The following is a 27130-nucleotide window of genomic DNA, read 5'->3' on the forward strand; positions in this document are numbered from 1 at the left end:
GGACTAAGGGATGAGGAGAAGAGCAGATGCAGCGCCGGTGATGGTCTGTACGTATTCCTTATAGTCGCTGCCATAGAAGCGCAGCAGCAGGTAGTTGAAGATGCCCACGATGCACATCAGGGACAGGAAGGAGATGATGCGTTTCCCAAACAGGTAGCCCGGGGTGCTACAGAGATAAAAAACAAAAACAGTTATACCATATCTCTTCTAACACACACACACAGTATAGATTGCTTGTGTTCATTTACCATTGAGAGGTGTGTCCCAAGTATCCAATAAAGTACTTCTGCCTGACTAGAAGGTAGATGATCCCGGCAAAGGCAGCAGGAGCTTCAAACGGACGACAGAAAAGGAAAATAAAGACTGAAACAAACTCTGCCGGCTAGCATGTGCATGTATGCATTATTGATATAGGAAATTCCTACCTTAGACACTAAAGAAACTGTTTTGGGTTTAATGTTAAGTGCTCTCTAATATGATTTATTTGCCATTTTAATCTACTAAAAGACTAGTGAAGCTCTCAGGCATTGGCCAGTATGTTTACCTGTGCAAGTACAAAAAGTCCCATGTTAAAGGTGATAACAAAAAGTGAATTAAATAAGTGTTCGTGTGACTTAAAGGGCTGCTGCTGACAAATTGTAGTGAGTAAAGGGTTAACATCCCTGAAGTTTATGTGATATTTATATGAATATGAATATTTATGTTTTAATATAATGCATGTGAAGTTATTTAAATGAGCTAAATTGACGGTATTTTTCTGTCAGTTGTAACAACCCATTCGGAGTATTAAGGGTTAATTATGTGTTCATCTTAAAATAGTCTAAATATGTTTCATTTGCAGATAAACAGAATATAGTGCATTTGAGCATGAATTTGTACAATAAACTGTTGTCTCATCATTTCCCCTCTTAACCAGGACATTTGTATGTGGTTGCCCGCCCTGCCATCTGGGACCTGCAACAGCTACAGTTTGGTAAAGGTCCTTCCTGTTTCAGCAATTACCATTTGCACAGAGAGAGGGCCCTGAGGAAATGGTGAAGAAGTAGTTTGCCGAGTTAAAGTTCCTGCAAAGAGCCCTAATCTCAACGCCATTAAATACCTTTGGCATGAACTGGGACGTAAACTCTGAGCCAGGCCTGACCGACCTACATCAACGTCTGAAATCTCAAATGCTCTTGTCGCTAAATGAGAGAAACTCCCTGCAGCCAGTGCAGGCTGTTATTACAACATATTTATTCCCTGACTTTTGGCCACATACGTAGTGGAGATGTTACTAATTTGACTCTAGGTGCAGGTTTATATTTGCTGCCTCTCAAACACAGGTAAAGAAAGTAATTTGTATATAGAATCTACTGAACAAAAACTACTCTTATATGTGACCTTCTGACCTTCCTCACTTTCATTGACTTGGGGTGGGTGTGTTTTGTTTACAATACAAAAGTGTGACTGTCTCTTTTATAGTAACTGATTAATGATTACCTTGATTGAGACACACACCGGCACACCACATCACTGCCAGGAAAGTGGGGTAGGCATCCATGCAGTTACGACTGGAAGAAACACAAACATGATCTGTAATTAGCACATTTCCAGGAAGTCACCTGCAATGACAAACTGTGGAGCAATCACCGATCTGTTACTGGCAGCAGCGGATGATACGAAGCGCCTTTTCTATAAATGTTGGGAAATGTTTTGAAACTGCACAGCAGAAGTGGGTTCAAAAAAAAAGAAAGAAGAAAAAAAAAAGATCTTTTGGCTTTTGTGAGTGTTAAAGGAGCAAAGCTGAAGTGGAAAGCCAGGAAAAACTGAGCCTGCTTTCTGAGTCAGCACGAAGTGGCTGGTGCAATGAATTGCAATAATCAGTACAGTATGTTGCACAGAACCGTGACCCTCAAACCTTTTCCAATCTCGCATGTCAGGAGAGTTATCCAAAACACACCACACTTTACAAGCTGATTGAAGGAATCTGCTAAGTTTTAAACTGTCACCAAACGTTTGCATCACTTTTCTTCTTTTCTTTTTTTTGAAATCGTAGCATCATGTAGAGAGGATGTGGTTCAGATATTTCCTTGTAAAAAAAGGAAGTGCATTGTTGCTGATGGACAAAGACTATGCTGTTATATCAGTTACAACTATTACATTTTAATTTCTAGCTTTAGCCTAGTTGTCAAAGCACATCTAAGTGATGTGCAGCAAAAGTATTATCATCACCAGTGCTGTAGATCGATTGTTTTCATTATTGATGAATGTTTGACAATTTTTCTGATTGACTGATTGTTTCTTTGTGATGTCCCAAAAGTGATAAATGTCCATTGCATTCTCCAAAAGCCAGAGATGATGTATGTAAAACCAAATCATGTTCAATTTACAATGATATAAAGACAAATCCTACAGATTCATTTTCTGCTGATCAACTGATCAAATAATGGATTAATCAGCACTTATTATCTGTGACTCTCTTGATGAAGAATCTCTGTAATCAGGTAAATCTACTCCCTTATGTGCCAATGGCAAGACACTATTTTGAAATGTCCTCCGGCCATAGGCTGCAAATGTACGAGCAGTTTTCGCTGCTTTAACTTGAATGGGACCTACAGATGGCGATGACTCACCTTACCGAGAAACTGGAAAAAAAATTAATGTTTCCCCAATGGCTATTGTTGCTTTCCCTGCAAACATTCAAATGAGCTCTACACCACCTTTTCCCCCTGCCTGGCAGTGCTCAGGCAAATGAGGCCTGTCTCTCGATGAAAGTAACAATAGGGGAATGTAAAACCAAGTGGAAAGTTTGTAGTAGTAAATAAAAGTTGTTCACCGTGTCACTGGCTGAGTGTCGAAGACAGGGCACTTACTTGGCACAAGACACTCGCTCAAAAGTAGACGCTTGGGACCTTTGACTCTTGCATTCCCTCTCTACCTTCTGGGCAAAGAATACTTAAAACACAGACACAGAAAAAAGCAATAAAACCAACTGAATGTCATCATTTTTTAACATTAACATTGTAATTACTGATTCAAAGTAAAAAAAAACATCTTGGCTGTTATTTGTGACAGAAGCTCCTTCTTGCATGTTCTCACCGTTCTGAAGTACGCTGAGGAGGGTGACGATGACCAGGAGGTAGATGTTCTTCACCACTTCGTGAGAGTCCATGATCGATGCTGTGGGAGCTGTAGGAGCAGGTGGATGCTGAGGCTGAGGGAGGCAGAGTGTTAATGCATATTTACGGTCAGTCGCAGAGTATAAACCTGATCTGTCTCTCTATGGCGTCATTTACTCCTTATCTCACCTCCATCCCGTGTCACATACACACTTGTTTGTGGCTTCCCCTTTATGTAAATTGTCCTCTGGCTTAAAACAGAGGAGTACAAGCAAGTTGCCTGCTACTTCCTCTGTGTGTGTTTATGTTAGACTCACCAGATTGCAGTGGTATCGACCACTGCATGTTCTATTTGAGTAGAATCAGTAACACCACACTATTAAAATATTCTTTTACAAGTAAACTTACAAATGAGAGCTCATCATATTTCATAAGCAGATCATGTGATTTGTGAGTAAAAATACAAAAATACATGTAGTAGAGCACAATACTTGCATTGTATATACTATAAAATGTTATAGAGTAATAGTACAAATTTTTATTTAAAAAAAGTAATACTCTACTTAAGTACCTAAAAAATTTACTTAGGCACAGAGTGATGAGTGATGCTGTGAAAAATGCTTTGGATGTTTGAATACAGTGAAATATAGCTATTTACAAGCCGTTTGAGTTACTGGGGCACTTTACTGACTTGGCCCACCTACAGTCAAACAGCACCTGCATGTGCTTTAACATGGTAATGCACTTTCATCTCTGCCCCGCCCCACAGTTAGCGTCGCTTTTAACTAACACCAACCAGCTCCGTCATACAGGTTATCCAGACTCGGTGACACCAGGTGAACCCCAAGAGAGCCACACTAGAGTGAAGAGACACGTCACAGGCGTGTCGTCAATAATTTGAGACAGGTATTTTCACTCTGCGTCGTCATGTCCCATATGGTCTAGCGGTTAGGATTCCTGGTTTTCACCCAGGCGGCCCGGGTTCGACTCCCGGTATGGGAACATCTCCTTTTTGCTGTATTTGGTTAGAAAGTGTGTTAAAACTACTTCACAAACCTGAAACTAATACTACTACTATTGCCGACAGAAAAACACCGGTACCTTTTGAAGGCAGTATGTCTAAACGTTGGGTATGATTACAAAAAAGCTTAATGGAAGATTTTTTATCAGTAATTGAGCTTCATGCCACAGTCTTAATTTTCTTTTAAATTCATAAAAAAGGAAATAATTTAACGCAGGCTGTTAAAAAATACTGGAATTAGCGCTACACTATAGATGACCAACTATATTAATGTAAAAATAATATTTATTGGTTCAAATGAGAGATTTCATTGTTTTTGTCTGCCAACGATGTAAAAGTGATGTAATCCTAATTTTCTTCTTTCAAATTCAAATTTGTTTATGGAATTGTGTTGTGTTGAAAAAAAAAAAAAAAAGACTGAAATTTTAAACTATATTTCGTAATATGGTATTTCTATAGCACCGATTATGGTCAGGGAAAAGGAAAAGATTGATTGAGTCTTTTTAGTCAGACTGAATTCACCCTAAATGCTGAATTTTGGGTATTTTAGTTTATGCAACTTTTCTTTTTAACGTAAGGGTCATGACAAGTAATTTTACTTTTTGCGTTTGAGGTAAAATTAAGCTGTAGTCTCTAGTTGAGCAGAACATGTGCAAAACTGTGACTCATAAATAACCATTTATAGTACGTACAGCAATTTTAATACATAAAAATTGAAAATATTTTACTCTACGAGGAAGCTGGTTGAGGTAAGTATCAACTTGGTAAAAAAAGCACACACTTTTTCTTAAAGTTGAATTTCAAAATAATAATTTTCACAATTTGCAAATATAAGAGTCACCCGAAGTATTTATTAAATGACACTTAAAAAAAAAAAGAAAAGAAATATCTTTCATGATAATCTTCAAGTAATTTGTCAAAAGGGCAAAACAGAGCAAACAAACAGCTGTGAAAGGCTACCCACATATGTACAGTATATATAAACTACAAAGTGCCAAACCTGCAGAAAACATTTACAGATGCAATTTACAAATTTCATCCAAGGTTGAACATACCATCGCCAACATTGTTGACAGACATACAACTTCATTAAGTTATCTAAATTAATAGGAACATAAATAAGAAAAGATTTCACTACTTTCATTGCAACTACATCTTCGTGTGGAGACAAACTGACATGTCTGACTGATCGATAGGGATGGGCTTCAATAGCATTTTGTTGAATCTAAATCCAGTTCCGAATCTGTTATTGAATCTTTTTTGGTAGTTTGTTTGACAGAGAATGAAAATGTGTTTGTTAAAAAAATGCAGTTTTTATTTCACTCAGTGGCAATTTCAACTGTTTTGTGAAAGAAAACATATGATTTGATATTTAAGAATCTGGCTTCTGATCACTTAAACAACAAAATACACCGACATGAACTTAAACTACGGTTATTAACTATTACACCTAAAATGGTCGTACTATGGTTCACCACATATTTTGTTACTCCTTTGTGAAATTCATTGACCCTGTCTCGACTCCCATTGCTCCTCACTGGGGGGCCGTGCTGCAGAAGCACGAGCCGTAGAAGCTTAAGTAAAAATCACACAGTGAAAATAATACAAACTCTACTTAATAGTTCAATGAATACTGATTAAATCAATTGGTGATGTTTTCCATGCACAGCGGATCTAATGTTATCTGAAGAATAGATTGCTACAGGTCACAGAATATGCTGCAACACTGGCGGGCCGAGCACTAGTTCTTCTCCAGTTATCAAAAATACAACTAAATCTTAGTTTAAAATGTTGGTTGGTGGACATTTAAATTGTGAGTACCATCCTACAAATATTAAATTTTGCAGTCGTTTTGTTAACTTTGAAAAGCCAGTCCTCCGTGTGTGCTCTTAACAACAGGATCACTGGCTTGTCACACATTTGTTTTTGCCGTTTTAAAGATGTCTACATGTTTTTCTTTGAGGATAACCTGTAGCGTCAGAGAGAGGCTAAAAGGAACTAACTAAAATAAACAAACTAAACAGAACAAGAATGAAGGATTCTTGATGAAGGAATAAGGGATCTTTGTATTTTACCAGATCGGAACCAGATCCTAAATGGAACCTGCTATAAGAACCCATCCCTACTGACGGATGAGGTTTGTTGGATTGTTAAACAAGTAAAATTTTGCACCATTTTCTCACGACAGTTAAGTTAATGTTATCTGCGCTTGTAGCCTGCAGACAACACCCATCCCCCACAGCTCAGATGAAAAATTCAAGCGCACTGAGTGCCTCGCTCTCCATCTCCGTCGGTCTCTGAGCTGCGGCCTGCGTCAGAAATTCATCCAGGAAGTTTTCAGTGTGGCTCCCAATCATGCAAGCGTTCGCCTGTGACACCGCACCGACAGCGTTAACGCCACAGTCCAACTGCTCGACTCCATCTTGTCCGCTGGTGAGCATCTCTAGGAAGCCGGTGCTGTCAGGCGATAGGTTGCTGGCTGTCGTTGCCGGTGAGAGCAGGTCTGAGAGGAAGTCGTCGCACGTGGCGCCACCATAGGTGCTGGAGGTAACCGTGTTGGGAGAACTCAGGTCAGTGCTGTCCGGTCGGAGGCTGGCTCCCCCCTGATGACCCAACATTTCATTCAACTTGGCGAGCTTCTTCTTCTTTGCTTTCAGTTTCTTTATCAGCTTGTACCTGAGGGTTTCAGTGTCGCTGAGACCAGGAGGAACCTTTGACTGGCTGCTCTGTTTCTTGGAGGAGGAGATCTCAGGGAGCACCTTTGCTTTAGGCGTAGGGAGTAAAGTAGCAGACACCACTGGTGTGTTTTTTAGTGGTTTCTGGTGGTGAGGGGTGATGGGTTGAGACAGATTTGATTTGCCAGTGAGCGGTGTAGGGGATGGGAGTGGACTCCGTGTGTTGGAGCTCTTGGTGCTGAACCCACCGTACATTTCTGCTGCTTTCATCGGGAGACCCGCACTCTCCTCTGTCCTGAGCTGTGGTTTGGGGAAGAGTGCCCCAGGAGTCTGCTGTTTTCTCACAGGGTTGGGGGCAGAGTGAGGGGAAGGAGTGGGCTTTACCTTTGTGACCGAGGTGGGTGTGGGGATGGGAGCGAGTTTTGCAACGGACTTGTGAACATTGTTTAGTGGGTGTTTGCTGAGCAGGAAGGACCAGCGGGCGTTCTGATCTAGTATCGGGGGACTTTTTTGGGGCGAGGTATCAGCAGAAGACAGGTGGGACGTTTCCGGGGTAGTTTCAACAGGTGTTGCATTTTCCTGAGCGGCAGCAACCACGGGTTTGTTACCGATTTCTTCAGAGGGCTCAGAAGACGCAGGTGGTGAACTATTAGGAGCTGCTTTTGAAGAGGCTGCTTTTTTACCTTTTTGTCTACTGACGGTTTTGCCTCTGCCGGTTCCTCTCCCTCTCCCTTGTCCTCTCCTGGAACTGGGCACGTACGTTGGATCAGCAGACGAGCCATCTCCAGATTCAGACGAGCTGGAGGTGGTGGGAAGCTCAACGTCAGGGTTGCGCGCCACTTCACTGCCTATTACCGCGGAGGAGCTATCTGGTGTCGCGTCAGGTATTTGATTCTCGCTGGGAACACTCAAATCTGGAGTTTGTTTGGTGTCATTTACAGGCACCATTTCTGAATCGGGTTTTAATTCCACCAGTGTGAGTGTGACAATGTCATTGTGGCTGAGGCCCTCGAAGGTGTCGAGCAGCGTTGTGGAACCTATGGATGTGTCAAAGCCGGCTGTGAGGGTTGTGTCCGTGACGTTGTTGCCATCTTCAGATACTGAGAGCGCACAGACGATGTCGGTGTCATTGTGAGACGCGACAAGAGACTGATCTGGAGAGTGAGCCAACAGTTCATCTGCTGCTGAGCCTTTGTCACTTCGACTCGGGTTCATCTCGTTTTTAGACGGGGCAGGGTCGGAAAATGTGCTTGTGGGAGAACAGGCACGAGGCTCTTCATCCTCCTCTATTTCCCAGAAGACCACGTGCATCTCCTGAGCAGGGACCGGGAGTTTCTGATGGGTCTTACAGTCTGGATGTTTCATGTCGTCGTACTCCAGCCACGATCCTGTGAGGAACAGGTACGCGGTCACAACAAAAAACAGCACGTGTATCATACATGTGTAAATAAAGCTACTTTTTGGTCAAATAAAGCAAGATATTGTTTCACCAGAGACCAATCATCTCTTTCACAGGAGAATCTGGGCCAAGAAGCAGCAGAAGCACATACAAATGCAGATTAATCATATAGATACAATGTAGGAAAAATAATTAAATGTACTGTAAAAATCTTAGGTGAATAAATAAATTCTGTATTAATGAAAGCAAAACAATCCCTTCATGGCTGGAGCCTCCCAAAGTTTAACATTACATAAATTGTCCAGCAGAATGTGCTGTTGGCAAACTACAATGTAGAGGAATAAAAATATGAACCTTCATGTGACTTAACTATGAGCTTATGTTTGTGGTTTCATACCAAGTGCAAATGTAGCTTAAAGACTGATAAAGTTCTGTGTCATTTGACTTCAGTTATCCATGGAGAAAGTCTGTGATTAAATTACATCCTCTGAGGACTAAATACAGCAAAGTAATTCATTAAACATATCTAAAATTGCTCTGCTGCTGCAAACTGAACTCTCGCTGAAGGCTCATTAACTGACCTAGTTTACCAAAGTCATTGGTAAAGATATTGTTTACATGTTGGTTAAAAAAAGAAGTAAAAATAAAACCTCAACAGAATCTGTCTCAAAATACCTACCGTCAGATTCACACAGCCAGGTGACAAAGTGCTTCAGCTGATGGTTGTACTGTATCACTGTGGTGACCGAGTATCGTTTCCCTTTGAAGTTGAAGGTGTACAGTCTGACATCATTGTCACGAAGCCCCTCAACAAAGTGCAGCGCAAATACTGGAGGCACACTGAACAAAACACAAGGTAAAAGTCTGGTTAAATGGATGAACGAGTGAAGGCCTAGCTACTCTAACATAAAACACTGTTTCTACAAAGCTACAGCACCTTTTTTGTTTTTCCTAAGCTAATGCACACGTAATACGTTATTAATAGAATATGCAATTTACTGTAAGATAAATGTATTTAACATTCATTTGTGAGCATTGACCTATAATGATGAAACTGAAATTTTTTTTCCCCGACAATTTAAGTGTCAAGTATGATTCATTAATAATTTCAGTAATTTCATTCACCCTGGCAGATGATTGAAGTTAATTAGTTAATGTGTGGCGCAGCTATGGAGGCACACAGAAGTTCTTTGTTATGCTGCTAACCTGTAGATTTCTGTTGGACTTGGAAATAAAAGTTTTTTATATCATTCAAGTAGTACAACTGATTGTGGTGTGGCTAATCTGGAGACAATGGATGCACACACATAAGCTGTGTTACTGCTATACAGTCGTTAATTATTCAATGGCTAATACTGTATGTTCAAATGACACCCTTTGTAGACATAGTAATCACTAACAGCATGTCATCAACACGCGCTTCAACAGCCACAGTGTCATCATCTCTGAACAGTACAGTCGTATGCAGAAGTTTGGGTAAATCACACATTTAGTTGATATGGCGTAAAAACAAAGTAAATCCAACTCCTACAGCAAACACATGTTTAGGTAATTATCTTTTCTGCAAACGTTAATGCTCTGTTCCTTTTCATTTCACGAACTTGAATGAATTAAACAGTATTTGTGGCATATGAAAAAGTCTGGTCACCCTTCTATATCAGTACTTAGTAACCCCTCCTTGGGCAGATATCACATCTTACAAACACTCTCTGTAGCCAGCAAGAGTCTTTCTATTGTTCTATTGTTATTCTATTGTTAGGAAGTTTCACCCACTCTTCCTGCAGATCACTTCAGCTTCTCAGATATTTATAGGCTGTTTTGCACACACACAGCATGTTCAGGATCTACCCATAGATTTTTTAATCATGTTCAGGTCAGGAGGGCTGCAGTGAGAGCCTTCAAGCTTCAGCTTGTGTTTCTTGAAGAAGTCTACGGTGGATTTTGAGGTTTGCTTTGGTTCACTGTCCTGCTGTAGAAGCCAGATTCTTTCCAGTTTCACTTTTTTGACTGACTGCAGGATATTTGCATGCAGAATTAGCTGATATTTATTTGAATCCATTCTTCCACATCCTGTATCTGTGCAATGTTTCCTATGCCACTGGCTGCCACACAACCCCAAAGAAGAATATTCCCAGCACTGCGCTCAACAGTTGGCAACATAGGGGTTACTAAGTACTGACTTAGTGGGGTAGCCAAGCTCCTGCACTGTTTATTTTTTCTGCTTTTTACGTTCATGACATGAAAAGAGTGCATTAACATTTGAAGAAAGACTAATTTTCAATGTCCGTTTGCTGCAGAGGTTGCAATTACTTCTTTCCACTTCAAAAACAAGTAAATACATGTGTAATTTTCCCATAGGTGCCCAAAAGTTATAATAAAAATTATAGGTGTAATTATTTGGTAAATGCTGGTCTGATTTGGAGGAAATTCAAACTAAAATCACATCATTAAAATACAGTGGTCTTAATTTTCAATACCACAGTTTGCTAGATACACATACGGGTAGATACAATGCTCAGACATGAAGTAAATCTCAGATCTCAGATCTCTTTTAATAAAACAATAATTCCTGACTAAAGATAGACACATTAAAAGCTTAATTCTCACCTCTCCAGCACCATGGTCCTCCTCTGGTTCTTTTTGCAGCATACATTACACGGGGCAGAATGAACTGCATGAAGCGGATGCCAATCGGGCACGATATTTGTGAAGGTGGGAAGAGTTTTCATAATCCTGAAAAGTAAAGCATGAATTACATTCATGATTTACACAGTTTTGACCGTTTTGCAAAAGAAGAAGAAAAAAACATATGTAGAGAATAATCAATTTTCCTTATAATGTGGTCATCGCCTACCTTTCTTTGGAAGCAGCTTTGCATTCACCGCACTTGAACTCCCAGTGAAATGTCGACTGGAAGAGAGGCTCCGCCCAAGAGTCCATCTTGAGCAGAAGCGGCATGGCAAATACTGGTGTTTCCCTCTGGCCTGAAAATCACATGCAACAGTTAGAGCATCGTCGCTGGTACAAGTTCTGACAGTTTAACTCCCCATTGCCAGATCATTTTAAAGAATCTAAATTTGCAGATGAGATATGGGTTGATTTTTTTTTTTTTTTTTTTTAAAGAGATCGCATGCGTCTGCAAACCTGAAAGTGAAAAGTTTGACTCTTTGGCTTTATTTAAACGAATCGCTTGCTGCGTCAGTATCCCTGCCCCTTTGTGCTTTCAGAATGACAAGTTGACAACAACTAAGCAAGATCTCCCTCTTTCATATAATATAAAGATTTGGTTGCAGAACGCTGAGCAAAATCCAAGATTTGCAGGTCCAGACTTGACACTTTTTGGTATTATCAGATGAGAATGCTTACTTTGAAACATCAAGATTAACTTTTGGATACTAAACAGGGGTTCGTGACTCAGTAAAGCCATGTGTTTTGCAAGTGAGATGCCAAATATATAAAGCGTGATACATATCAAGGTAGGAAAATGAAACGCAGTTAAAGTAACCAAGTGATTTAGCTGTTTGACGTTCTTACATGGAGCCTTTCACATTGTGTATAAGCGATGTGATTACATTTTACAGAGGCGACTTGCCAAAACAAGACAGACTACTCCTTTATATGTGTGTTTTTGTCACCGTAATCTCTTTGCCAAAAAAAAAAAAAAAAAAAGTGGCATTAGGGTATATGAAATCTAATATTCATGAAGAGAAGGCTTGAGGGGCCTTGGGAGCATCGTGTTGTTAAGTTTGAAAAGCATTCACTCAGACATCTCTCCCTTGCTCAGAGTAGCTTGGCACAATTTGCATGTTGCTGCTGATGTAACACTAGTTTCTTATCAGTGCAAGTGACTTCAGAAACACATATTAACACATATTTTGTTTCTTTACATTTAAAATTAACCCCTTTATATCTCCTCTTTTCTCCAGCTGTGTGGGACAGTCTGTTCTTGCTTCTCCCACCTCAAAAGGAAAAGTATATAGTCATGAGATTGAGTGAAAAAAAAAAAAAAAAGAACTTCAGTGGACCAATGTCCGATTTCAATATTACCTTTTTGTTGTTTAGACGGCAATTCTAATTCAGTGTACTCTAATGTAGGAACAACTAGCAACTGTGAGATTATGGCTCTTCTACTTTGCACACTAAGCTGAGAGACAGATGGGCGGGAAAACGACGAAGTAATGCTCAACAACTCAACACAAATTTCTCCTCTTGCCTGTCTCGTCTCGTTTAATAAAAATGTGTCTTGAACAGAACAAGTGCACACTGCAAATAAACCTCAGGTATGACACATATCCACTCGGGATGCATTTCTAAATTGATTTAGAATTCATTACTGAGCAGTCGTATCATCTCCTGATACCAACACTCAGATATGGTCACAACACTTCTTGGCTGACACTTGCCTGAATTGTTAATAACATTGAAAACCTACATCTATAATTTAAAGGTGTTGAACCGCCTTGGTACGGTTAGTCAATGGGAACACAAAATAACTAAGAATGTCCAAAATCTTCTTTTTCTCTTACTGAATTGATTTTACTTTAGGTGCTGCAGGATATGTCTTCAGTGAGTTATCTTACCCAGTTTGCAATGCAGCTTTTGTTGCAGTAGTTTGAAGGCAGACATCCTGAGAGTCTGTAAGTCTGCATTGGCCTTTTGCAGCACATGGTTTGGCACCATCACCACGCCATCTAGACAGAAACAACTTTATATGAGTAATCTACACTTAAAAGCTTTGCAATTTATTAGAAAAACAAACAAAATCTACACCTATAAATTAATTTAAAATCATTTTTAGACAATAAGATCGGCACATGTTCATTGGTACGATATTTACAGTCAGATTGACGTAGAATATTTGTGCTATTTTTTATTTCATACAAACATGTTGCACTTAAAAAGGGTCGGTTCACCATGATCCGAAAAAGCAAACAAACAAAAAATGACCCTCTCTGCTATCAAGCAGACATTTAGTTTTATGTGCCCAGGTTTTGATGTATACACCTCTAAAACATCTGCCACCATCACAATACAATAGAGGTAAGTAATGTTGATGTTGTGTTTTTCAAATATGTTATTTTAATGTTTTTAACAGCACACAAAAAAAAGCTCAATTCACCTCCATTGTATTGAGGTGGCAGAAGAAATTCCACAAATGGTATCTTAAAACCTTGGTGACTCAAACCAAAACAACAAGGCCAGACAGCAATGAGGTACAGAAAGTGAGAAAAATACAGGTGACTGAGTCAAATTAGTTGGTTACGTTATGTTCTGTGCGGTTTTTAAAAACCAGAACAATGTAACCAAAGAGGAAATGAATAACCAACTTTCTGTTGACTGTAGATGCAAGACCGCAAAATTAAAATACTATAGACAAAAAAAGTAGATTCTTTTAACTTACCTCTACCAGTCTGTTGATGGACTTGAATGGCAGCACAGATGTCTTCATATCTTCTCATCAGCTGCCAGAAAGATGACCGCTGAGGCTCCTCTCTGGGTGTACACCTTATTAAACTCTTACAGTTTACCAAAGCTGCAAGCAGTGCGTCCAGCCAACACAGGTTATCGCTGTTCTTCCAGAAAAGCTGACTCGGAACAGATACAAACTCCTCTGACTCCGTTAAGGAAGAGGTAGAGGACAAATCTTCAGTTTCTGTCTTTATGTCTGTAGTCAGTGATTTCTGTTCCGTCCTTGCTGTCTGCTCATTGAGCTGACTCAATGGAGTATTGATTTTAGTTGAATAAATGTCCTCATTAGGGAAGCCAGACTGATTGGAGGCCAGACTGCACTGTCTGTTCAGCACCTCAGGATGACTCTTCACCTGACCGGAGTCATCCTCCAATATGCCGAGAGCACCGCGGTGTGGAGAGCGCGCAAGCTCATCCCCATCAGAAGTCAGCAAGGTTTCTGATGAGTTCTGCAGGTGTCCAGCTGAGGACGAGCATGTAGGAGGAGCAAAACCTTCTGTACAAACAGCATTGTCTGGTTCTTTCTCCAGAACAACACTGTCATCTTGTAGTGATTCCCATCCATTTTTCTCTGCAGCTGGACAATCAAAATCCCTGTGGTATCCATTTACCTTTTCAGCATCTGTCTTGGGTGCTGCATGCTGGCCATTACTGATGGTGTTTACAGCACAGTGCTCACCCTGGCTGATAAATGTGTCATTATCACTTTGTGTATCAAGGCTGCCAAGTTCACTTGATCGCAGACGTTTGGGTGAGCGTTCAATCAACTCTTCCTTTTCCAGCGGCAGGGGATTTTTTCTTTTGTTCCCAGCCGCGGGCTCCACAGGAACCAAGCTAGCTAAAACATCCTCCAAGGGCCGGCTGACCAGAGGGAAAAGGCACTGCATGGGAATGGAGATGGAAAGGTTAACACGGCAGCGAGCAAAAAAGTGTGTTCAGCTGAGTGAGAGAGAGTGTGTGTGTGTGTGTGTGTGTGTGTGTGTGTGTGTGTGTAACAGCAGTGTTGGGACTTGCCTGTGGGTTTGTGCAGAGCGTGATTGTCTCCTGGAGGTTGATACGGTAAGAGCGCAGAGAATAGCTTAAGCCCTTCAAAGTACACCAGGGACAATGCTCCAATGAAGCAGCTCTTTCCTGAACCTTTTTAAAAAAAAGAATGAAGTGACATGAACATGGCATTAGTTAACTCTGACCTCCACAAACCCAAGATATCAAACAGTTTAAAAGAACATACAAGGCTGGCTGGCTTTCATCTCCCAGCAACATTCTTAGTTTTATTCCTCACAACATTCAAATACTTCTTTGAACACATGCATTAGTAAATTAGTAAGGTTTTACTTAATTTACCTTGCAGAAGTGGTGCATAAAAGTAAATGTAAGAACTGGTCAAAGTAACTGTCAGGTAAAATTTATGTTTAAATGTTTGTTTTTTAACTGTGTCCTCAGATTTCTGCTCTTCTGGATCAGAGACAGTGGCACAGGTGAATTGGAGTATCAGCAGATGTCAAGTCAATATAAAAATGCATGAAACAAAAAAAGCAGTAATAGTAAAACATTATTTTCTTTCAAATAAACACTCATTTAAGAACTAATTTCTCAACATTTTCATTCAACATTTCTCATACAACAATATATAATACATATAACAACATCAGACTCTCTACATCATTATTCTACCCAAATACTTTCGCCTTTTACTACCAAAGATTTCCATTTGTGTTTTCTTTTGTTTAATTTGGATTGGTACTGCCCCGTCACAGTGTTTCTCAAATATAATTCAGCTTTGCGCAAGTGACAATAGTTGAGAGGAAAGCATGAGCTCTACTGACTTTTCCCAAATACCCCACCAGTGGTGAGGCCAAAGCCTCCAAACCAGTGTCTTCACCAGTCATTGGCAAACCACTGCTGCTCTTCTGGTCCACAGCTGTCCGGTGCCATTCAAAACATATCACCATGTCACTTCAAACTGCCAAACTTCCCAAGGAGCTGAGGAAAAATACAGCAACACGTGGGGTATGTTACTCAAAGCCTACAATGAGCTACAAGCTCTATGGCAATTTTGCATTTACAGAATGTTTGCAACAATTAAGGTAAGTACCTTGATTTCTCAGGTATTCAAATCACTGTATCAGCCATGTGCCATTCACACCTGTTTTGTGTGTTTTTTGTTTTTTTAAATAAAGGGTTTCTTGTTTGAATATCAAGACAATTTACTCTTCGTTTGGTAACCCTAACTTAGCTAAATATGAAAACAGCACTCAAAAAAAGTCCCTAATACATAACAAAATCCTGTTAGGATTAGCGTAATGCAGTTTTTTTGTGAGACACCATCGGTTAAGGGCAGCATGTAAACATTGAGTAGGGCAAATACACTAAAAGCTAATTACATTTGGGGGCAAAATTATGTAATAAAATAATAACTCCTATTTCCCACGATCCAGTCAGTAAATTAACGCTATAATAGTTTATTTTAGATCAAATAATATCCACTAACAATCCTTCATCCACTTAACTGTCAGTCCATGCACCTAGCGGCTAGCACGCTAACACAATAGCCTAAGCCGGAGGTTACTTTCAGTCACTGCCTACTTGTTTTCCCGTTTAAGTGAATAAATAGTTTACGTACCGAAAACAAAGTTATATTTTCAGTGACGATACGGTGCTGGTTGGTGAAATCCATCCACACAGAGCTACATTTATTTCTCCCCGCCTGCGGAGTGAGTCCATGTGCATCGTTTTGTCAGTTCGTGTCACAAACGTTCGTCTTCCGCTCGCCGCCGGTTGTGCAGCGGCCTTTGTCTTCCCTCATCCTTACGGGCAATGGTTCCGCGGAGCCCCAATTGGTTTCTCAAGTTATTGTTCACGTTAGCGCTGTAGGGTTGGTTTTTATGGCACTGCCCGTGCAGTGCTAATCGTTGCAAGTGTACACACGTGTTAAAAACATTTATTCGAGGTATTAATTATTACTACTTAATAGTGGTAGGCCTGAGTAATTGTTTCTTGTATTCGAAGGCATACTTTTTATTTTAATAAAATTAAGATTAAATAAAAATTTTAATATTTTTTTAGAACATAAACTTTGCATGCTATATTATTGAAAGTGTATACATACACACTTTAAAGTATTGTAAAATATAACAGGTTCAGCTACAAATCAAATTTTCAATATTAATTCATTTTCAACTTTATTATTATTATTTTTCATAGTAGTAATGGTATGTTTATTAGATGGACTTTTCATTAGATCATTTACCACACTTTGATAATGGCATTGCCCATCCCAAGTTACAATGCCCCATAGTGGCTTTAAACTAAACCGGAGGTTTAAAATCAGAGACCACAGACTTGACATTAAAAATTGAAATTTATCCAACAGATTTTCTCTAGGCCTACTTCTATTTTTCCATTTGGAAGTCCTATGTATAAATCCCCCTTCATCCAATCTGTTATAAAGCTGACTGTACTAGTCTATATATTATTTATTTATTTGTTTTTGTAGAACTACTGTATGTGGCTTTGGGATAAGTAGAGGGGTGGAGTTGGTTGGAAGGGATGGGGTGGGGGTTACATATGTCCCTCACTCTGCTTCTATAATACAGCCCAGCTCTGACACCTCCTGCTCTTGTATCCCCCAACCCGCACACATACACATTCACAAACATGCACATACACATTATCTCCCTCCACCCAATCCCGCCTCTTGCATGTGCCCTCCTCCCTTAAGCCCCTCCTGTATCTGCTGCTTTCCTGTCCTCTATTTTCCTCTTGATGACAAAATGAATTTGCATATTTTTCCCAGGGAGCGCTCATTAGAATGCATAAACCGGCCGCCTCCAAGCCTCATGAGCAGGCTATAGCTTTCTGCCGTGGCATCTCCTGGTGCAAAATGAGACACAGACAGGCAGCATCACAGGCAGACATGTGGCCTGAGTCTGGCTTGTGATTGGCATTTGGAATCAGTTCACCCTTCCCATTCTTAATTCAAGGATAAGAATAAACTATGTGTCAGCCATTTTCCTTTGTTTCTTTATAAGCTGTTAAGCAGAAGCATATTAATTAGATAACCATTTCTTATTAAATGTATGTAGAAATAATTTACCATTTCTAAAGCACATATGATTACAAGATTATCTTCAGAGGGTATATGGCTACATTTTGTAAATCATAATGAACATTTTCTTCATTTTACCAGACCACCCCCCACCACCTAATTTAAACACACAGCCCAGCCTTTAACAACAGATAATTACATTACCTACACTTTGGGCAAAATAAGCAAGTCATCTTGAGAAAGGCCCCTTTCACATCCTGAAATCATTGTCCTGAAATTTTAGTAGGCAGGCATACTTAAAGGATGTTCATTTCTCCTTTGTTTATATCTGAAAGTTTTGCCTAATGGTGGCGCTAGAGCTCAGGTCACTGGGTCACAATTTTACCCACTGGAGATATGAATCTAAACAGAAACATGCTTATGAGCATTCTTTCTACAAAAACAACATTAATAATATTAATAATAATAATAATAATAATTATAATAAATAGCTGTAACCCTTCATTATACTCCATTTTACTAGTATAATAAACAGCAAGTTTTATGTCTTTATGAGTCAGGAGATAGCATAAAGGCACAGTTTACTGGAGATACAATCATTAAATAGATTTTAATCTTTGCCTGATGGTGGCGCTAGAGCAAGGTCACAGGGTCGTGAAACTCAGTAGGCTTCTTTGAATAGCATGAATGTGCACAACCAATTTTGTGCCTGCATAACCAGATGTTTCAATCTCTGTTATTGATTAGAAAGACACAATCATGTCCTGACACCTCTTTACACAGCTAGTAAGCCAAATTATTCAACTCTATAACAGCTCAATAAAATGTGGTTTTAGAGTGTTGTTGAATTAGTGACATATATATATATATATATATATATATATATATATATACATATGTATAGAAAGAAGGTGAAAAAACTATGCAAACTTATATGATAAGATATATACTGTAGGCTTATTCTGTGTGGTAATCTGTTTGAAATGATCAAATAGAAGGATACTGTTGAATAACATATGAACAACTGAATTAGTTATTCATCTGGAAGAACACAACTTTCCATGATCTGTTTTTATAATATGGCTGGCAAAGGTGGGTTGCATTAAAATGAATGGATTCTTCAGTGCCATCTTTTTCCTATTAAAGTATACAGTAAGTTAGGGCTTTAACCATTTAATTGCACACCACAATGTGTCTGGGGTTGGGAATAAAAGCCGTCTACAAAGAGACTATATGCAGACCTGTTATATCTATGGGACCTGCAATTAGCAAGTTTGAATACATTATTGCAAAACAACAGACCCACAGGCAATACCTCACACGCTCTCATTATCAAAAAATAATTTCCTGTATTACTAAAATATTGTCTTCCTTCTGACTATAAACTGCTTTATCTACTAACTTTGTCTTAAACTGAGTAGCCCATAATCTCCTTAAGTCTGTGTTTTAATTGGCCATGAGCACACTATCATCTTTCAATCAGCTACTGTATATGGAGCCTATAGAAAATAGGCAAAAAATAATAACAGTAATAATAACATTAACATATTGTGCAGAGAAAAGTAAAAATTAGAATAAATCTTGAGGCATAGTATACTTATCTGATGCATTTATCAAGGTTTTGGTGTCTGTTGGTCTTAATAGGGACTACAGCTTCATAAGTAAACATAGCTATGGCACCTAATGAGTGCCTGATAAACGTGATTATTGTGTACACTCGTCCAAGAGAATTAATATAAACACTGTGTTATATCCAGCGTGATGCCGTTTTCTCAATAGTGGATAGAAAATGAAAATCGCAGGCAAACACACTAATCAAAAGGCATGCCATTAGCTGAATTGTTATTCTGTTTTCACTCTAACTAAGAACCAGATCCTTTAAAATCTTGCATCGAGTGCGATATGGGACGAGCAACCGATTCTTACGCCTTGTGCATGTGAATTCGCGATGTTCTCTTTGTGCATTTTAACAGGTATAATTTGCAAATAAGCTCACGTGTATTGCAGAGAATCCACGGTGGAGGTGGTTGATGAAGAGGAGAGGATGGCCCGTGCAACACAATCGCATGTTATTTTACAGCTGCTTCGCTCGCTGGCTACAAGCGTTGTCTCATTCATTTAACTTGCCTACTGTACACTGTGCTCAACGTAGTGAATTCAATACTATGGCAAACACACTACACTACTACCAGCTCCAGCATGCTGCACAGAAATGTTTTTGTATCCACGCGCCTCGGAAAACTTCGGTGACGTTTCACAAAAGACAACCAATCGGACCTCGTCTTCTATTAGGACAATGAAAAGCCTCGGACCAATCGGAGCGCCGCCAGACTGGGCGCTGGCCAATGGCGTGCGAGCCCCGCCGAGAGTAATGTTAGAGAGCTGAAGACTGAAGACATTGCGTATCGCCTGTGTTCCCTCATACACAGCCATTGCAGAGCATTGAGATCCAGCGATAGTCCCTAGGTAAGTATACCACACACACGAACATTTAAGTGTCCGTAATGCTTAGAACGACGATAACATTCAAAAATGTCCTACATGTATGTTTGCCATGGTCGAGTGTGAAACCTTTTGTTGCTTGCGAAGAATTTTATTGCGGGGAACCATCCAAAAAAACAACAACAAAAAAAAAAGAAATAGCCGGCGCTAAGCAGGTAACGTTACATTACTCTGCCTGGGAGTGTGGAACAGACGCTCTGTAAAAAAAAAGAAGAAATGAATATTAACCTTGACCAAATTCGACGAAAAATGTCAAATTCGTTAAATACGAATAATTTTGTATATCACTGTCGTGTCCTTCTTACAAAATGGAGTCGAATCAAACGGTAGTTATCGCGTAAAAATTCAGGAATGTCTAGCGGACAACACGGTTAGCGACAATGGTAGAAGACTCACCGTTAGCTAGCCATTGGCATTGCAGTGCATTGCGAAGCTGAATGCCTGTCATGTGAAGACTAGGGAGCGTGCGGCTTGTGATACAAACGTTAAAATTTATCGAAACACGAGAAAAAGAAAGACCGTCTCAAAATATACACGTACGTATGTTTGTTTGCCACAATTCAACCGACAAGACGGTGAAAAAATTACCTCACGATCTGCGCTTTACTGTAATGGCTGACTGTATTCGCATAGGAAACAAGGCAGCGAGGCAAATGGGAAGCCAGTGACAGAGGCGCAGTTCACTTCAACTTTTTCTAACCGTGTTTTCTCGAGAAACAAACCCGTAACTATAACATGTAACGACGGCAAAAGAAAGTTCAACCCTTCGTGGTTCCAACGACACCATTGCGAGATTTTTCCGACATTTGTAAAGGGTTTAAATCGGGGGTTGAAGTGAAGTGGTCGCCGCGGTCGCTCTGCCCTCTATTGCATGCAGTGCAATGGCTGTGCGCTGACACAAAGAGAAGGAGCCATATTCTCCATGTTAGTGGATGAAGACGAGCGGCCATTAGGAGCTCATAGAAACCAAGTCAGTAGCACAGCCCGCTCATAGACACAGCACAGACCCAATGTATTACTATACAAGGCGGCTAGTGCAATAGGAATCAATCGGGGAAATATTTTGTCAAGATCGCCGGCTTTCTAAACATATTTGTCGTGTTGCAAAGCGAACTGGGAGGCGGGAGGAGACATTTGAGGGGGACTTTCTTTCATGAAGAAGGCATTCTCACAAAATGGAAGAAGAAATATTGCCGTCGTTGTTGACCTCCTTTTCCTCAACGAGAGCCTATGCGCCATTACTACTTCGGTCGACGCAGCTTACTTGGGAGTTACAGTAGCATTTAATAGGCAAATGTATAGGAAAAAATGACCAGTTTTAAACATATTTACAAATTATGTGGAATTATTTCCAGAATAAAGAAAAATGAAGACTAATAGGGGATGAGTGTTAAATCATGTCGTATCGCAGTTTTTAGTGACATATTTTCAATAAATACGTCTTTATATGTTATTTGTGTCTTTTTTGTGTCAAAGTTATTTGTTTGATGAAAACATGAGCTTTAATGAAACAGGGGTTTTCCTGAAGGCCCATTCTTATTGCAGAAGAGGTTTGATGATTATATATATATTTATATATATATATATATTTATATATATATATATAATTTTTTTTTTTTTCAAAAACACGATCCATGCTTTTTTAAAAGCCAAGTCCACTGCTATAGTCTCACAGAGGTCTATGGTTTATGTTATGCAGCTGAACTTAGACAACTTTTGCAGTTTATATGTTGAAGTGACTGGAAAGTGTTTCTCCGCAAAGAAAAATATATATGTAAGGATGTTGGTGTGATTTCTTTCTTGAATCCGTGGCGAAGTCAGTTGTAAACCAACATAATGGGGAGCCTACCATGGACCACTGACTTTAATGCAAAGGCCACTGTACAGATTGCATCAATAAATAAAGTCATTTTCATCGCATCAGCTCCGTCTGTGCTGGACGCATTTATTTTAGCGGACTGCGTTAACGGGTCCCAGCTTAGTGCAGTTTGACAGCAGAGAGGGCGGGTCACTTAAGTAGTGCTATCAATACTAGTGATCAATGGCGAGAAATGAATTACGCGATGATTGTGTAGTAGTGGAGTATGGGTGGGTAAGAAGAGTAAACATAAACATGCCTTAACTGTTTTATATTATTTTAATTATCTACAATTAGAATAATTATTTGAAAAGCTAATTAATAATAAAATATTTTTTCAGAAGTCAGTTTTCTGTGTGAGGTTGATAACGCATTTATGATGTAGAATTTAGCACATTACCACAGCTAGTTTTCCACATACTCCACCCCAACAATAAAATTAATATAATTATTCATTATCTATGCAGTTGCACAGCTAATGTGAAACATGTGTTTTTAGATACTGCCATAAGGATGGGGAAAGATCCAACCAAGCCGAGGGGGAAGATGTCCTCCTATGCATATTTTGTCCAGACCTGCCGGGAGGAGCACAAGAAGAAGCACCCTGATGCTTCGGTTAACTTTGCTGAGTTTTCCAAGAAGTGCTCTGAGCGATGGAAGGTAAGAGAAGATAGATGGTTTTTAAACTTCAAATTTCATTCCTGAGAATAGACTATATGCCACTCCCTAGTTTGTGTGTGCATCAAGGTTTTTCATATACAGGATGTTAATATTACAGCTCTTGATTTCAGTTACATTGAGATGACAACATTTGCATTAAGGAAGTTAGTGCAACACCCTCCCAAAGTTAGAGAATCAGAGGGGGAAAAGAATACTTGTGTTCAAAGGGCGTTGCTACAGATGCTACAGTCAGCAAGTTACTTCTGTTTTCAGACAATGTCTGCTAAGGAGAAGGGCAAATTTGAGGACCTGGCTAGACAGGACAAGGCGCGCTATGAGAGGGAGATGATGAGCTACGTTCCAGTCAGGGGAGGAAAGAAGAAGAAGTTCAAGGACCCTAATGCCCCCAAGAGACCTCCGTAAGTATTGCAAGCCAACACTTAATGCTTTTTAAACCTCCTTGCAACAGAAAAATGTTTCTTTCTGGAAAACAAAACAAATCTGACTCACGAGCAGCTGACTCTCGTTGTTAAGAGACAACATGAAGCATATGTTGTGCAAATGACAAACTCATTTTTTTCCTCTCTCCCCCCCCAGATCTGCCTTCTTCATCTTTTGCTCAGAGTTCCGCCCTAAGGTGAAAGGCGAGAGCCCTGGTCTGTCCATTGGAGATGTTGCCAAGAGGCTGGGTGAGATGTGGAACGGCACCGCTGCAGAGGACAAGCAGCCCTACGAGAAGAAGGCCGCTAAACTGAAGGAGAAGTACGAGAAGGTAAAAGAGATGATCTACTCGAACACATTTTACTGCTCGTCCTTATTAAGACCGAGCTTTAATCACAAGTGACTGCATGTGAGTCTCAGCATTAGTTTGACATCTTGTCATTCCTCCATCGCAGGACATCGCAGCGTACCGCGCTAAGGGCAAAACAGGTGGCGGAGCACCAGGAAAAGCCCCGTCCAAGGCAGAGAAGAAGGATGACGATGACGACGACGATGATGAAGACGATGAGGAGGAGGAGGAGGATGATGATGATGATGATGATGAGTAGATTGCGAGTGACATATATAGTGGTCATTTTCTTGTTTATAAAGCATTTAACCCCCTTGTACACTCTTCACTTACTGAAAGAAAATACATTAGTACTCAAGGGGTAAAAAAAAAACCAACAAAAAAGGCTGTGTATATCAGTTGTTTTTATGCTGTACAGTTTTTTTCTCCTTTTTGTATAGTTAACACTACACAAGTATCGTGTCTGTATCTTTCTGCCAGTCTTATTTTTCCAGTGGTAGTTCCTAGGCCACTATCCTGCCTGGTACAGTGTAAAGGGGTGGGCTTACAGTATTTACCCTAGCTAGAGGTGCACAGCACATAAAAACTGTTCTGAAACTGAGTTAGAGCTGAGTGTTTCTTCTTTCTTTTTTTTTCCCTTTTTCCTGTGTGTTTTTATTTTAAATGACGTTATCAAAATTGACGTATCACAGTTGTTTTACTGATCTTTATGTACCACTGTAATAGCAAAAATAAAAAAAAAAACGCCTTGTTTATTGTTGAAATTTAAATTGCTTCTGATGTCAATAAACATTTTTTTTTTAATAAATCAGTTTTGTATTGTGTCATAAAAGTTATTGTGCATGACCCCCTAAATCATTCTCCCAAGATTAAATGGCTCCAAGTTGATTAGTAAGGGCAGACTAATTTGTTTAATGAACATTAATGCACAGGTTAAAAACTAATACAGCTGATCTGGAAGAGGAAGTAGGATAAACAGCAGCTCTGTCAAAACAAAGAAATATTAATATGACAATTAAAACACTGTAGGCGACTAAAGACCACACAACAGTCTAATGCTGCTTGGAAATGAACCTATGACAGGGACTGCTGTGCATCAATGTATAAGACCAAGGAGTGATTAATTTGGATCTTTCTGAGGGTGAGACGTGTGTTAACTTGCATTGCTGTCAATTCAGTAAAGTAAAATTGGTTTAACGTTATGGTGCCTGGGGAAAATTAAATACAGGTCTTGATAAGCTATTCCTATGAAGCATGACTCAACACCGCAACTGATTATGTATCCTGTGTTTCTTAGCTTACTGTGGTTGTATGCAAACAAGCTGTGTGTTGAGACTCCTTGGCTTGGTGGAGCTACGCTGAAAGTTGTGGCATTGTTGTCAGCTCTGCATGCCAACATGCATCACTGACTCTTCCTGTTTTATTTAGATACAGCTGCTTCATCTCACGTACTCTCTAGGTCCCATTCAGCGTGAAAAAATAAAAAATAAATAAATAAAAGACCATTTATATAAGAAGGATTATGTGCTTTGAAAAACCCAGTGACATAAGAATATGGCTGATGTGTACAAACCACCGCAGTCCGCAGGAACACACACACATACTGTACATCATGGGTCTCAACAACACAGTTTCCCCCATGGGAGAGAGCTTATTCATTTGGGGGTTACCAACTCTCAGCCTGAGCATACACAGCACTCATGGAAATGAGCAGAGCAGCACAGACGTGTCTCTGATCTGTGGTAGAAATTACAAGGATGTGCCTTCTTCTCTGCTGCATATCTCCCCGGTCTCTGCACAGATGTCAGCCTTGGCCTACTGAATGATCCCTGGTATCAAGTAGGCCAGAGGACAGGCAGACACGGGGCAGCAGCTGACCTCTGCACTGCTCTGATAAAGCCCTGCGAAGTCCCTGAAGGTGACATAGCTTCCTGCTATCCCTGATCATTCCTCACACTCACTGATGCTGCTTGTTTTTCCTGTTGAATCTGAATCCAGTGGATGATGATAGGCATGGTGAAATTCCTAATCCCTCAGCCTTGGGTCATATCATGCATGTGTTGTCTACATCTGTTATTGTTCCTGAAAAATAGCAAAGCAGCATGGATTACGAACTGGAGGCAAACATATACAGTTACCAAACATGTGACAGCTGCAAGCTGCTGTCACTGCTGATTATTATTTCCCCACTGTTTTTGTTTGCAACACGCAGTATGGGCTGTTTAGAGTTAGAGCAGACTGAAGGGCGCAGTTAAAATGGTGAATGTTTACACACACATCCCCAGTAATGGCCAACAAATTGTCCTATTCATACTGCAGTGGATCACGCTGGTGAGTGGCAGGAAAGGGAAACTATGCTGAAACAGTTGCAGCGCCTCGTGGCTGCTCTCAGCTGTTGATCAGTGTCTGTGTGGGCCTGAACAGACCAGAAGTGCGCATACAGTAAAGCTGGTTTAGCTACACAGCGCCACTGCCGAGGCTCCAAAGCCTGCTAATCCCAGCCACCTGGTGTTCACTGTACACACTGCGCCCAGTGATCAGCGGTCTCCGAGCGACACCTAGTGGCCGCATCCCTGCAACTGCATCACAGCTGCCGGGAAAACCCATTATCAGACATAGAGAGGAAAAACCTTAACTTTTACACCTCCTCATAAATTCAGATAAAGGCTACTTATAAAAATGTTTTTGACTTAAAATGTTTTTAATAATGGTGTTATTAAAATATGTAATAATAATAATAATAATAATACATGTTACATTAACCAAAGCAGTATATGAACATAGTAATTTTAGTCTACTATTTGCATTTAATCATTTAGTAAGATGTTAAACAACACTTTCTTTTATCTTATTTTTGGTATTCATCAGCATACAAATAATTACTAGACAATAATTCATTAGTATCTTCATTGTCTGTACTTGAGATATTTTTCTTAAGTATAAGTAGCAATACTCCATTACAAGTAAAAGTCCTAGGTTTACTTCAGTAAAACTACAAAAGTAATAACAGCAAGAAGTATCAAAAGTAAAAGTACTTGTTCGGAGGCAGAATTGTGTCATAGTGACATATGATATTATTATTGATGTATCAGGGTGTAATTGGTATTCTAACATTGTAACAGGTGGAGGAGAGACTTTCTACTTTACATTATTGTCAGTTGGGTATTTGCATCACATTTCATACGATTATCAAATGTTTTGAATGTAAAATCTACAGCAGCGGAGTAGAAGCATAAAGTACTATACAATATAAAATACTCAAGTAAAGAACATGTAGTAATTAAAGACAGTAATACAGTAAATGTACTTAATTACTTTCCACAGCTGCGAGCTGTTAAATAATTTATTTGATAATACAATATCACAACAAAAAAAAAACACTGTCAAATCTATTAGTATTTCAAAAATGTTCAGAGATAAATTAGAGATTTCAGTTTTTATTGGTGGTAATTTTGTGATTGTCGCAGTTCACCCTCTACTGTGAGTGTCACAGATCATGTTTTTTGTAATTTGAGTACCAGTCTGAACAGTTATTCAGAAACTCAGATTCAAAATGCAGCCAAAGATGTGGGAAAGAATTGAAACAGGCAACTCTACGTGTGATCTGACG

At 39.7% G+C, this 27130-nt stretch overlaps 3 protein-coding genes and 1 non-coding gene across 6 annotated transcripts; 2 read left to right on the forward strand and 2 right to left on the reverse strand.

Annotated features, from left to right (window-relative positions):
- Position 1: 1 nt before the first annotated feature.
- Positions 2 to 19906, reverse strand: alox5ap (arachidonate 5-lipoxygenase-activating protein). Of its 3 annotated transcripts, none has more exons than XM_056397978.1 (6): positions 19707 to 19906; positions 3079 to 3193; positions 2853 to 2934; positions 1480 to 1550; positions 249 to 330; positions 2 to 166 (listed from the first exon to the last, which is right to left on the reverse strand). In XM_056397978.1, exons 1-6 carry the CDS (start codon positions 19776 to 19778, stop codon positions 4 to 6), a joined length of 585 nt encoding a protein of 194 aa, XP_056253953.1. In that variant the 5' UTR covers positions 19779 to 19906; the 3' UTR covers positions 2 to 3. The 3 variants fall into 3 exon arrangements, with proteins under 3 accessions (XP_056253953.1, XP_056253955.1, XP_056253954.1); XM_056397980.1 differs by lacking the exon at positions 19707 to 19906 and adding an exon at positions 3670 to 3833; XM_056397979.1 differs by lacking the exon at positions 19707 to 19906 and adding an exon at positions 3288 to 3402.
- On the forward strand, positions 4029 to 4100 carry trnae-uuc (transfer RNA glutamic acid (anticodon UUC)). Its single transcript has one exon. It is a non-coding gene; the product is annotated as a tRNA-Glu (tRNA).
- uspl1 (ubiquitin specific peptidase like 1) lies at positions 4951 to 16444 on the reverse strand. Its single transcript, XM_056397972.1, has 9 exons — positions 16286 to 16444; positions 15489 to 15645; positions 14677 to 14799; positions 13595 to 14543; positions 12774 to 12884; positions 11048 to 11177; positions 10801 to 10926; positions 8873 to 9033; positions 4951 to 8182 (listed from the first exon to the last, which is right to left on the reverse strand). The coding sequence occupies exons 2-9, from the start codon at positions 15612 to 15614 to the stop codon at positions 6363 to 6365; spliced, it is 3546 nt and encodes a 1181-aa protein (XP_056253947.1). The 5' UTR covers positions 15615 to 15645; positions 16286 to 16444; the 3' UTR covers positions 4951 to 6362.
- A 134-nt stretch (positions 19907 to 20040) lies between the features above and the next one.
- Positions 20041 to 24352, forward strand: LOC130182820 (high mobility group protein B1-like). The gene is made up of 5 exons (XM_056397977.1): positions 20041 to 20176; positions 22570 to 22730; positions 23004 to 23149; positions 23328 to 23502; positions 23627 to 24352. The coding sequence occupies exons 2-5, from the start codon at positions 22584 to 22586 to the stop codon at positions 23777 to 23779; spliced, it is 621 nt and encodes a 206-aa protein (XP_056253952.1). The 5' UTR covers positions 20041 to 20176; positions 22570 to 22583; the 3' UTR covers positions 23780 to 24352.
- The last annotated feature ends 2778 nt before the right edge of the window (positions 24353 to 27130 follow it).

Source organism: Seriola aureovittata, chromosome 15 (genome assembly GCF_021018895.1).
Source record: "Seriola aureovittata isolate HTS-2021-v1 ecotype China chromosome 15, ASM2101889v1, whole genome shotgun sequence".
Classification (NCBI taxonomy): domain Eukaryota; kingdom Metazoa; phylum Chordata; class Actinopteri; order Carangiformes; family Carangidae; genus Seriola; species Seriola aureovittata.